Source organism: Trachurus japonicus, chromosome 19, assembly GCF_045865225.1.
Source record: "Trachurus japonicus isolate A0001 chromosome 19, Traja_1.0".
In the NCBI taxonomy this organism is placed as follows: Eukaryota; Metazoa; Chordata; class Actinopteri; order Carangiformes; family Carangidae; genus Trachurus; species Trachurus japonicus.
In genome coordinates, this window is record NC_140925.1 from 12,461,701 (window position 1) to 12,474,785 (window position 13,085).

Sequence of the window (13,085 nt, forward strand, 5' to 3'; positions counted from 1 at the left end):
TTCAAAATAAGAGCGTAAAACATGCACTGAAACCTTTTACAGTCTATGGTTCAAACGTAAAGGTGTATTTGGCTGTGTGGTTATAGTTTACTGCACAAAACTGTCTAACAAAACAGAGTGACTGGTTAAAAAAAAAAACACTGAAGCTTTGTCCGTATAGTCCAGAACAGGCTGAGCTGTTACATTAATTTGACTGCATCCTCCACGCATGCGCAGTGGCCGCGCCGGGGTAGTAGCAGCCAGGGTGTATAGTCAGTTCACCGGTGGCATGAATGTCAGATGTTCTCGTCTGTAATATCCGCCGAGCTGGCATTTGGGGACGCTGTCCATAAACGAGTGGACCTAAGTGAGAAGAGCCGAGAGACAGCGGAGTTCACTCGCTGTCCTGTCCCTCCTGTCCTCTTCCCTCCTGTCCTCCTGTCCCTCCTGTCCTCCTCAGCGCCTCCGTCCTCTGCGGCTCCTCCTCGTCTTTGTCTGAGAGCGGAACAGAAACCGTCCGGTGAGTTACCTCTACTCGGTCAGTCAGCAGCACACGACACAGTATTACACAACACTACAGACTGTTTATCTACAGTAACAGCGCGCACCGTCCTACAGTCATACATACAACACTACACACAAACATGCACAGACAGTCACACAACTCTAGTCTACACGCAGTCACACCACAACACACAGTCACTGTCACACACTCAACAACACACAACACAGTAGCACAGTAGCTGGGCAGCTGTGACTCAGAGAAGAGCAGCTCATCTACTGTTGTGGCTCCATCCTGCAGCAAGTCAAGTGCCCTTGGGTAAGTGTTGCTATATGTTAAGCTGTGTGTTGTTGAGTGATTGTGGATTTTATTCACCATGTAGAACATTATTACACACAACACTGTTAAGCTATGCAACAACTATAGGGTGAGTTCAGGTATATTGGGACATTATAGATAATTTGGGACAGATAAGGAAAAACACTGCTTCCACTTGCCTTGAATGGGCTATGGCAAAGTTAAAGGTGCTGATACTGTACATTCCTCTGGATGTCTACATTAAATATTTTGGGTGACATCACACAGGGGTGTGTGGTCAGCATATTTAACAAAATATAACAAATCTAACAAAATATTTAAAAAAAACATGCTTGCTTCTCCTGAGGTCAATAATCTGCTCACAATATGTTTCAGGCTATTAAATCTGCTGTTTGTTGAAATAATTGGTACATTGTACATTGTGAGATTATAAACAATACACAACATTAAATATAATAGGCTATAGGCCTAATATACATACTTAAGCAATCTATTCATGTATTTTTTTAATGTAATTGCAGCTCCATGCAATATACCACAGGCCTGTGTCCCAATTTACCAAACAAGTTGCGAAAATATAGTTTTGTGTCATGCTGTGCTCTCACGAAAGAAGAATCTAGACACCTAAAAGAATCCAGACGTAGCTCATTTGTTGGGTTATTTATTAATCTTGATGAGAAAAAATGGCTCAGAAAATGGATTTACAAAAATTGTCCCAATATAGGCTACCTGAATTCACCCTACACATTGTCACACAACAACATACACATACTATGAGATAGCTTAGGTAAATCAAAGAGTCTTCCAGTCATGTCACACGCTGTTAACACTGTGCATGGAATAACACGAAACGTTGAAATATTAATGACATGATACTAGTTTGTTTCCCACTATTCTCAGTGTTGTGTGTCTGATTAGAGGAGGAGGGGGCTCATACTGCTGTTATCTATATGTCATCACTATGTTTAGGTAACCACAAGCAAGATGTCCAATGTGAATATAGCAAAGAGGACGAAGTGTGAGAACTGCACCAAACAGGTGAATTGACTCGGCCCGCTCCGAAGAACATGGTTGTTTTTGTGATCCGGGATCAGAAAAGTCTTTAATTGATTATCCATGTGGTCACAGTGCAACAAGGAGCAGAGTGATGAGGGAGCCGTCTCACAGCAGGAGGGGGAACAAGGCAGTCATGGACAGGTAACTACATCAGTCTTCTATTTATTAAAGGGATAGTTCACTCAAAATTCAAATTGCACTCATTATCTACTCGCCCTCATGTCGACTAAGGGCTGGGAGAAGTTTCAGAGTCCTCCGTGGCTTCTCTGAGTTACAGGGGGTCTCGGCACAGCAGTGCATGTCCATATAACGGTTGCAAATGGATACCAACTGTCTTCGTAACAAAAAGACACACCAAAAAACATCCAAATACCTCCATGCTGCTCGTATGTAATGTCCGTCTTGTATTGAAGCCCCGAAATACGAAGTTGTCCTGAAAAAAATTAAATAAGTCTATATTTCAAGCTTGTTTGTAGCGGAAGCTCCTCTCCCTAGTCCATCCAAATTGGACGAACCAGGGAAGAGGAGCTTCACGGCTCTGCTCCGCTGTTCTAAAAACAGCTTGCACCGACAAATAAAGGTAACGAACCTACTGCTGTGACTATAGCGATTATGGCAATGGGCCAATTTGCCAAAATGTTGAACTATCCCTTTAAACTCTATTTGAAAGGGTATTAAAATGTTTTGCCTTCGAACATGCATAATTTTATAATACATGCTTTACAAATTAAGTAGTACTGTGTAAAAACCTCTGTTCAGAGTCCATACATATTGTATTGGCTTGGAGGATGTTATGTGCCTGGTTGTGATGCACGCCCTCTGTGTGACCATTGTTTCTGGTACCATCTCGCCTGTCCTGTGTGTCCTCAGCTAAATGAAGGAGCTCAGGTTTTGCTGAGTGCTTGTCTGTCCTGTGATGGCTGTGTGTCAGAGGAGGAGAGTCTGAAGATATCTCAGCAGAACCTTGAGGAGATGGAGCAGGTTCTGGAGAACAATAAGGTTCAATATACATAAGCAGCAGTCTGTTTCTATGTTGTTTTTTGTGATAATATGATGACATTACTGCTCCCACTGTGTAGTTTCATTGTGTAACTGTTCCCTCCCAGAGGTGTGACGTGTCAGAACACAAGGTGCTGGTCGCCTCCGTTTGTCCACAGTCACTGCCGTTCTTTGCCGTCAAGTTTGATCTGGACATCAGTGACGCCGCCCGCAAACTGTGCAGCTTTCTGAAGAGTCTGGGTGAGTGTCTTCAAATTCACGACCAAGTTCACATTTATTTATAAACTGTATGGGTCTGAGGCACAAGATCATGGAGGGGAATCTGGTTTAAAGGGATAGTTTAACATTTTGGCAAATTGGCCCATTGCCATAATCTCTATAGTCATAGCAGTAGGGTCGTTACCTTTATTTGTCGGTGCAAGCTATTTTTAGAACGGCCGAGCAGAGCGGCAGGCTGCTCAGAGCTACACTACGGAGGCAAATGGGATTTCTTGGTTTCCCTTCATTAAACTCATCAAATACACAATCCAAAAACTCCGAAACGCTTTCGTGGACAAGTTGTGACCTGCACATTCACCACGCTATGAGATAATAATGGAACGTTACAAAACGTAGCCGTTCTCGAGGTAAATGCAGAGACTGCTTGCTGAAAAACTGTCCCTGAAGGCAACGCGCATCAGCGGTTTTGCATGAATTTACCTTGAAAACAACTCTGTCTGGTAATGTTCCGTTATTATCTCTTAGCGTGGTGAATGTGCAGGTCACAACTTGTCCACCAGAGTGTTTTGGAGTTGTTGGATTGTGTATTTGATGAGTTTGATGAGGGAAACCAAGAAATCCCTCCGTAGCGTAGCTCTGAGCAGCTTGCGGCTCCACTCCACTGTTCTAAAAATAACTTGCACTGACAAATAAAGGTAACGAACCTACTGCTATGACTATGCGATTATGGCAATGGGCCAATTTGCCAAAATGTTGAACTATCCCTTTAACAATCGCCATCTCCCTGTCTTCTCTTCAGCAGCTCACTGACTGTATTCAATCAGAAACAGAATGCATTCGCATCCTCTGTTATTTGCTCTTGATTCCTGTTAATTAAACATGAACTGGACTCTCTGGTCTACAGGAGTCCACTATGTATTTGACTCCACTCTGGCAACAGGATTCAGCATCTTAGAGAGTCAGAAGGAGTTTATTCAGAGGTACCGCAGGAGGCACCACGACTCCAATGCCCTGCCCATGTTCACCTCCTCCTGCCCAGGTAAACCTCCTCTGTTTTACCATGTGCACCCCTTCTCTCCCTCTCTCTGCAAATAGCTGCAGTTCACACAGAGACTTAGACATAAACAACACAAGAAAACTGCTAGAGAGAGATAAAGAGCTTTTCTCACCCCACACCCCTCGTCAGAGATAAGAGAGAGAAGGAGTAGGGCTAATCAAGCGCGCGTGTGTGTGTGCGTGTGTGTGTGTGTCCTCCTCAGGGTGGATCCGTTACTCAGAGCGGATCCTGGGCAGTTTGGTCACCCCGCATATCTGCACTGCCAGGTCTTCTCAGCAGATCATGGGCTGTCTGATCAAAGACTACTTCTCTAAACAGCAGGTGGGTGGAACTAGTCAGCTGCGGTTAACTAGTCCAGTTAATTGTAGCAGTAAAGGCTACAGGGCTCTGCTCCAGAAAGCAGGTTTAACAAACTTTGGCTCTAAACCTGAACTATGAGTCAGTGAACACTGAGCTGGAAACTCTGAGTCCAGAATAAGTGATTCATCGTGGTATCAGGTAGATAAAGTGCTAAGCATCCATTTTAATCCAGTTGAGTCAGAAAGATTATTAATGTTTGATATTTCAGCACATTTACCTTTTAAAGGGATAGTTCAACATTTTGGCAAATTGGCCCATTGCCATAATCCCTGTAGTCATAGCAGTAGGTTCGTTACCTTTAATAGTCGGTGCAAGCTATTTTTAGAACGGCGGAGCAGAGCCGTGAGCTGCTCAGAGCTACACTACGGAGGCTAATGGGATTTCTTGGAGTTTCCCTCATCAAACTCAACAAATACACAATCCAAAAACTCCAAAATGCTCTGCACATTCACCACACTATGGGATAATAATAGAACGTTACAAGTTGTTTTCAAGGTTTTCAAGGTAAATGCAGAGACTGCTTGCTGAAAAACTGTCCCTGAAGGCAACGCGCATCAACGGCTTTGCATGAAATTACCTCTAAAACAACTCTGTCTGGTAACGTTGTGTTATTATCTCATAGCGTGGTGAATGTGCAGGTCACAACTTGTCCACCAGAGCGTTTTGGAGTTGTTGGATTGTGTATTTGATGAGTTTGATGAGGGAAACCAAGAAATCCCATTAGCCTCCGTAGCGTAGCTCTGAGCAGCTCGCCGCTCGGCTCGGCGGTTCTAAAAATAGCTTGCACCGACAATTAAAGATAACGAACCTACTGCTAAAACTATAAGGATCTTTACTTGTGTTAAGCTCAAACAGTGAACAGAAACATACATACAGTACATAATCACTGTGATCCTGTCGGTAAGTTATATAATATACCTGATTATGTTGTTGTTGTTGTTTCTTCTTTTCCTAACAGAGCCTGAGTCCAGATAAGGTGTACCACATCGTGGTGGCTCCCTGCTTTGATAAGAAGCTGGAAGCCATCAGAGAGGAGTTCTACAATACTCTACTGGACTCCAGAGATGTCGACTGTGTCCTCACCTCAGGTTCACTCTTATACACTGCTGCTGTGACCTCACTGTGACTTATGACCTGCTGTGTTTACAACATATGCATGCACTATTATATACTTTGTGCAGTATTCGTACAGAATGAAGTGTCTTGTTTTTGTTTGACTGCTCAGTTGTGTGAAAAGGTTCCCCCTTCGACTCCTGTAGTCCTTCGTTTGAAGTCAACATTCATTATTGGGAATAACCCCTTGAGATGATTCAATCAATTTAATGGTGATATTTCGGTAACAGGGTTGTTTGATGTTTCAGGTGAGATCTATCACTTAATGCAGCAGAGGAACATCTCAGTGGCGGACCTGGAGTCTGTTCCACTGGATCCAGTGTGAGTAGTGGAAATGGTTTTCTTTGTCACCCCAAGTAAACTTGACCAGACTGGACCAGACATGATCTGAATGGATCAGGGTCGGCCAGACCTAATCAGACTGGACTAGCCTGGAGTGGGATGGACCAGACATGACCAGACTGGATCATATTGGATCAGACTTAATGGGGAGGAGACTGGATTAGACTGGACCAGAGCTGATTGGACATGATGCAGCCCGACATGTGACTGATTCTTACTTTGCATGTGTTTGATATTTCAAGCTCTACACTAAGAGCTGCCGTAGAACAATCCAACCAACTACTGTACATAATTGCATGTGAATTGTATATTAATGTGGTGATATCTTCACTGAGTGGTTGTACTTGGCTTCAGGCTGGGGGAGATTGGAGAGGTGGCTCTAGTGAGACACGAGGGTCGAGGTTCTGAAGGTTTCCTGGAGCACATGTTCAAACACGCTGCCAAAGAGCTCTTCGGTGTGGAGGTGCATGAGATCACATACAAAACCCTCAGGTGAGACTCACCTGGATCCTCACACCTACACTGTAACTTTTGTTGATGGATTTTGAATGTGTCACAGTTGGAACACCTGAGTATCTGTAGCATTATGTCCTTGTCTGTGTGACATGATTAACAGCTCTTTTCCTGTCTTCATATTGGTACATTCATAGGAACCGAGACTTCCAGGAAGTGACCCTGGAGCGGGACGGAAAGACTTTGCTGCAGTTTGCTGCTGTCTATGGCTTCAGGAACATCCAGACCCTCGTCCACCGGATGAGAAAGGGACGAGTGCCATACCATCTGGTGGAGGTGTTGTCTTGTCCAGGAGGTAACTTAACTCTGCAGCCATACAGTATATTCACTCATCTCAATGCCATGGAGACTCCCTCATCATGTAACCCCCCTCCCCTCTCCAGGGTGCTTGAGTGGCCGGGGTCAGGCGGAGAGCGAGGTAGAAGGACGGGTGGACAAAGCCCTGGTCCAGCAAATGGAAAACTCCTACAGCAGCCTGCCAGTCCGTCTCCCAGAGCTCAACCCCACCTTGCAGACTCTCTATCGAGACTGGCTGCAGGGCCAGGACTCCGCCCAGACCAGTATGCTGCTGCACACCCAGTATAGAAACCAGGGTCCAGGCAATGGACAGCCCCCCCACATGCAGTGGTGAGACAGTAATTTAACTTGAAGACACGATGGTTGAATGAGGTCCCCTAAGCATGGTCCTGATTCTGGACCATCTCCGTCCTGCTGAAGACCCTGGTGGACTTGCTGAAGACCAGTCTCCATAGGTGCAGTTCTTCCATTTGGTCACAGTGAGGCAGTGTCTGTACTGAGAACAGGGCCAAACCTGAGCTTGAGGAAAGATGAGGTCTAACTTCTTATGGATGTCATGCTGAATGAAGCCATGATGTCACTGAGCTGGTCGCATGACGACTTCTAAGATGAATGATGCAGAGTCATGCGACTGACACTGAGTGTGAAGAGTCTTGATTGGTTCATAGTGAAGAAGACGTTTTACTGTGTAGTCAAGTCATCTCCACCGGTCCATTGTACTCTCAACCATGTGTGATCATCTTATCTCAGCCAGTCGTCGGAAAGTCGAGCTGCTGCTCCAGAAGATCAAAGGCAATCATCAAGTACACCTGAATCCATCCCTATGTAGAGACTCATCATTTTTAATGGTACAAGATTTAATTTTATTATCATTTCCCAAACTTCATCATTTATCTTTGTTATAAAAGATCAATCACACTAAAATACTAAATCTCTCTGATTCCTTTGCTCATTGAACAGACAATGTTGATGTAAACACAATGAGATGATTTGAGAAACATGACAACAAGACATTAAATGGAGAAATTAAATTGTTTTCAAAATTATTTAAATTCAGTGCCAGTGACATGATTCAGGACTGCTAACCCTATAAACACAGAGACACAAGTTATATTGCATTGCAACAGTCCAGTCTGGTGGAGACAATGAAGTGGAAGAGTTTCTCGGCATCATGTGGGGTGAGTGTGGAACGGAGTCTGGCTATAATGTTCCTGAGGTGGTGCAAATGATATCTTGCAGAGATGCTTGATGAGCCTCAAAGGTTAAGTGAGGATCAGACTTGATGGCATGATTGGTGACTAATGATTCAATTCAATTCAATAAAACTTTGTTTGTCTCCAGGGGGCAATTAAAAGCACACAGGGCAGTTGCTTAATGACATCTACGAATTTTGTTTAATAAAGTGCACAAAAAAACCATGATGACAGAGGAATGTCCTGGCCAGAGAAAGGTTTGATGAGGGGAATCAATGACAATGGCCTTGTTTTACCCTCTCTTTATTGAAGGTTTTGCAGATTAGGCATATACATTTAGGTTGGAAGAAGAAAAAAAGGACCAAAAAAAAAATATTGAAGGCAGGGAATACCTTATTCAACTCACAATTCATTCACAATTCATCATAGCCAAAATTACAGTGCTTCAATATGTCCATAGACATTATCAAAATGGGCAGCATAGTTGCCTTGTAAACACATCCCACACATTCACATAATTAAACAGGGCTGTATACACATTGTGGTCTACCTTGGCAGAAACTATTTCATCAATCATGCCATAGCAAGAAGACCAAACTTTTTCATATTCCTCCACAGAGTTTGTGTTGCAGTATATTATGACTCTTTCCAGGTTTTCTACTTCTGAGAGTACATTTAACCAGACATGGATAATAGGAGCTGAGGTGTTTTTCCATTGGCAATATAATAACTTTTTATTGCTAGCCATTTATTGTTAGACTGATTTATAAGCCTGGAAAAGATTTCCAGGAGGCAAACAGCAGGATCTGGCTCTATATGGGTTCTAGTTGTTTTGCAAACCATGTGCAGGTAGGTCCCCTCTTGAGCTGAGCACCTCCAACACAAGCCAGTTGGTCTGTTTAATGTACTACGAGTCCAATGATACAGTTTTGAGTTGTGGTAACTCCGATGAAACCTCCTTAGAGACTGTTTGCGCTCTGATCCAAATCTGGTTCCATTCATCTTCAGTTACATCACATCCAAAAGTCTGATGTTATTTTGTCAATAAGTTCTTTGGTGCTTTTAGATTGATCGTTTACGAATAAACAGTTATCCTAATATGTTGCCCTCGGAGGATCTTTACATTTATTCCTTAAAGTTACAACAGCACTTCTTAGTTGACAATATTTCCACCAGGGTGAACAGTTTGGTGAGATTACAGTGTTTAATTCTGAATTGAAAATTGGTCTGTGGTTTTCAGACCACTCACTCCTAACTGATTTTGAGGGCTGCGAGAGCGAGGAACAGGATGACATCCTCAGCATATTATGTTATCAGCATATAGTATAAAGTTGTGGACCTTGTTAGGCGACTATAGATGGAACAGTAGTGGTCACTGAGAGGCTAAGCGAGGGAAACACTTTACTTGCCGGACACGCTTCTGAATAATAAAAACTACGTAAGCTTCGGAGGAATGTCGATTCACATGTTTATTAAGATAAAACACAGGCAGTGAAACAATCCCACAAAAAACCTAAAATCGTCCAAAACAGTGTAAATTAGCAGTCAGCAAAGTAGGACCTTCCCCTCTTACCTTCTCAGTTAATTCATTCATCAACAGGTGAAGAACAGCTGATTTTACTACTCTGCTGACGTACCACCCCACCTGACTCCTCCCCGGATGTGACACACAAAAAACACTACATGGCACCTACAGACCTCATTAAAATTGTCACTCCTGCGATGTCAGCATTCTGTCTTAGAGCAATAGCAAGAGGTTCAAGGGCCAGGACGAACAACAGATGAGGGGGCATCCCTGCGTGGTACCTCTATATGAAGCTCAACAATGCACAATGCTATACCATTAGTTATGACTGTAGCTCGGGCACCAGGGTATAAACTTCTTACACAACAAATGAAATTGAGTCCAAATTAATATTTCTCAAGCGATTTGAACAGGTACCCCCACTCCAGCCTATCGAAGGCCTTCTCAGCATCTAAGGCCAACACAAGGGAAGGAGTGGGGGATTTTCGGTTTGTCCATTTTATATTCAATAGCTGTATTATACTATCTGAACCATATCGTTGCTTTATGAACCCGCTTGGTCAGGATGTACCAGTTTCATTATCATCCTTTCAAGTATATTTGATATTACCTTAGCAAATATCCCTATATCACATTTCAAAATGGATAGGGGGCATTGACCCTCATGTAGATAAGGATCTTTATTTTTCTTTTAGGAATTAGAATTATTGATGCTGTGTGTGAGGATGGAAAGAAAAAGCTGTTTTGGATAACTTCATTATAATGGGATAGCAACAGAGGGGTAAGTTTATTGTGAAACGCTAAATAAAATTCTTGTGGAAATCCATCAATGCCAGGTGATTTTCCAGCAGCAATTTGAATGATAACTCTGTTTCTTCACTGGCTTTGGTTTTGAACTGTTCAGCTGGAAGAAGCTGTGATTCACTCCTTGCCTTATCTCTGACAGTGTTACTGTGACAGGGTGTTGTGTCAGACAGTGTGCAGGTTAATTCAGCCTTTGCATGCAACAGTTCTGTGTGATGGAAAATGTCTTTTAAAAAAAACATGTTTGTCAGTAACAAGCACTTCCTTATCTTCAGTTCTGATGCAGTCGAACACACACACGCACCGTTTCCTCTTAACCACATACGGCTCTCTCTGAGCGACAGTCTGTCAGTTTACAGGATGCAACCCCACTGGTGCTATGTGCTCGGATTGCTCTTCATGTCTGCCGAGGTCCACAGCTGGACAGGTGAGTGATTGTTTGTGTGTGTGCGTGTGTGTGTTGCTTGCTTAATGTGACCATAATTACCCGAGGATCTGCCTATCACTAGGTGCATTAGTTTCTAAACACAGAGATGATTTTTAAGACCTACTCTAATATCTTTAACACGTGTGACAGAGAGAGACTGAATGGATGGGTTTTGTTAAAAAGTTAGTCAGATTTCCCAAGTTTTCCCTTTGTTTGAGCTGTGTAACAATAGTGAAAAGAAATCAAAAGCCCATTATTCACAATGTAATGTAACTTATTTTATCAGCGAACTGTTCTCAGAGTCAAAACGAGCAGAGTCGTTGTGCAAGAAACTACCCTTTATTATCGGTCAGGCCCATTCTCAGGTTCACTAGACACATCTGGCAGCTCATTCTATGAAATGTGACAAGGCTCCAAACTATGGGCTTCCTGTCCACTTGTTTAAATACTTTTCATAAAATTCATTTGTAATGGAAGATCTCCATCTAAAATGTGACTTTGGACAGTAGCTGTTAGATAGTAAAAGAAGAAACAACATTTCACTGAGGTGTCAAGGACCAGTATGAAACACTTGAAGCAGAGAAATGTGATTGACAGGTGTGTTTAGTGTCTGACATGACTTCAGCTTTAGTTTCCTGAATGATTTTCTTCACTATTCTGTTTAACCGTCCTCCTCCTCTCCACAGTGTCTCAGAGTCCTTCCAAACTCTCTTACATGAGAGTAAACTCATCTGCTGAGATCACATGCACCACTTCATTGTCTAACCCCATGGGGCTCTACCTGCGCAGGTATTTTCATGGTGAAAAAGATATTATATACCTATCTCTGCAAAACGGCAAAGTTACCAAGAATACAACAGCTCCAAAATATGGAGGTCGAGTTCACATAGATTCAGACGAGCTGGCTGAGACTGAGGGCTCCAGCTTCATGCTGCGGCTGTCTCTGCTGGAGCTGGAGGACACTGACATGTACTACTGCAGCTGGAGCCACTGGAGTGTAGAGACAAACAAGGAAGCCAAGTCCAGCAACGGCACCATCATCATCGTCACAAGTAAAAGGACACACACACACACACACACACACACACACTGTACATTCATAATTAAAAGCAGCAACTTAGTAACTTTTCATCCTGTGCTTTCACAGAGGGGGGCCCCCGGGAGCCGTGCAAGGACCAGATTCTGGATTTGATCTTGATTTCCTTAAGTGTGACAGCCTTCTGTGTGGTGCTGATACTCTTCATTGGAGTCCTGATTGTGAAATGCAAACGAGTAAGTATATAAAGTTGACTAAAACTCGTTAGCAAAACCAGCAGTTGAGGTTGAGTTGAGACAAATGTGGTTCTTCTTTCTCTACAGTTCAGGAAGAGCTTCAGACCTGCCAGAGATGTAGAAACGCGGAGACCTAACCCTCAGTCTACCTGTCCTGAGCGCAGACCTCAGCACTGTCCCTACATGATCACATCTGCAAATCTCGACTACAGGGGCATTCTGTGAAGAGCTCATGGTTCTGTGGAAAACAGCACCACATTATGTATAGGCTATTACAGCCGGGTCTGTAGCGACGACATGGTCTGATTCTACGGATTGACCCATCAGTGATGTCCCATCTTTTATCTACTTTTCACTTCCTTTTACACAAATTTGACTTTGTTTGCAGAAAAGTTAACGAGCCACCACATCCTGGGTGATGTGGGGTGTACGTATACTGCATGAGTGCTGAACAAGTGTCTTGTTATTCCATGTTGAGCAACGCGTTTGCGTGACCTTCTCGCACATATTCTTTGTTTCCTTTGTGTGTCATTAACAGCCTCTGAGCTTTCGGTTTTCTGGCTGACTTTATCTTTAACAGTAAATCCAAGCTTCTGTCAAAATAAGTGTTTTCAGTTTAACATCCCACATGTTTGTATCAGTTACAGTAAACTCTGAGCCAATAATCAAGTGTTCCTTCACAATCCTGGTGAATAAAAAAGAAGACAAAGAGGATGTGACCCAGTGTCTGTCTGAAACTTGTGCACTTTAACTTTCATTTCATTGCTCATAGGCGACTAGACACCACAGGCAAAAACACTGTTTCTTCATGCATTGGTCAATTTTGAGATTTTGGGTTATTTTTCTTCCTTTTGTATTCTTTCAGAGAAGTCAAAAGAAATGGTAGAAAAACCACATTAAGGTGGTTATTTTTATTTCATTTGATCTCTTTCGTCAGTAGATTTCTAAATTCATGTCAGGTATCATTGTAAAGTTCTCTCTCTCCTGAACAATGATGTAGGCTCCAAAAATGGTCATTTCCTCCGTATCTGCAACCAATGGTAAAAGTACAATTTACATTAACAATCTATGGAATTTTACAGTACAAGTCTTTAAAGGCCGTTTTCTCA

The 13,085-nt window shown here is 42.9% G+C and overlaps 2 protein-coding genes across 2 annotated transcripts; both read left to right on the forward strand.

Annotated features, from left to right (window-relative positions):
- The first annotated feature begins 241 nt into the window (after nt 1-241).
- Nucleotides 242-7,389, forward strand: narf (nuclear prelamin A recognition factor). Its single transcript, XM_085761838.1, has 12 exons — nt 242-499; nt 1,769-1,837; nt 1,928-1,996; nt 2,726-2,854; nt 2,962-3,094; nt 3,978-4,112; nt 4,333-4,451; nt 5,449-5,578; nt 5,852-5,924; nt 6,300-6,437; nt 6,596-6,753; nt 6,842-7,389. Exons 2-12 carry the CDS (start codon nt 1,784-1,786, stop codon nt 7,087-7,089), a joined length of 1,386 nt encoding a protein of 461 aa, XP_085617964.1. The 5' UTR covers nt 242-499; nt 1,769-1,783; the 3' UTR covers nt 7,090-7,389.
- A 3,199-nt stretch (nt 7,390-10,588) lies between these two features.
- Nucleotides 10,589-12,727, forward strand: LOC146967535 (uncharacterized). The gene is made up of 4 exons (XM_085761341.1): nt 10,589-10,704; nt 11,391-11,756; nt 11,852-11,976; nt 12,064-12,727. Exons 1-4 carry the CDS (start codon nt 10,638-10,640, stop codon nt 12,199-12,201), a joined length of 696 nt encoding a protein of 231 aa, XP_085617467.1. The 5' UTR covers nt 10,589-10,637; the 3' UTR covers nt 12,202-12,727.
- The last annotated feature ends 358 nt before the right edge of the window (nt 12,728-13,085 follow it).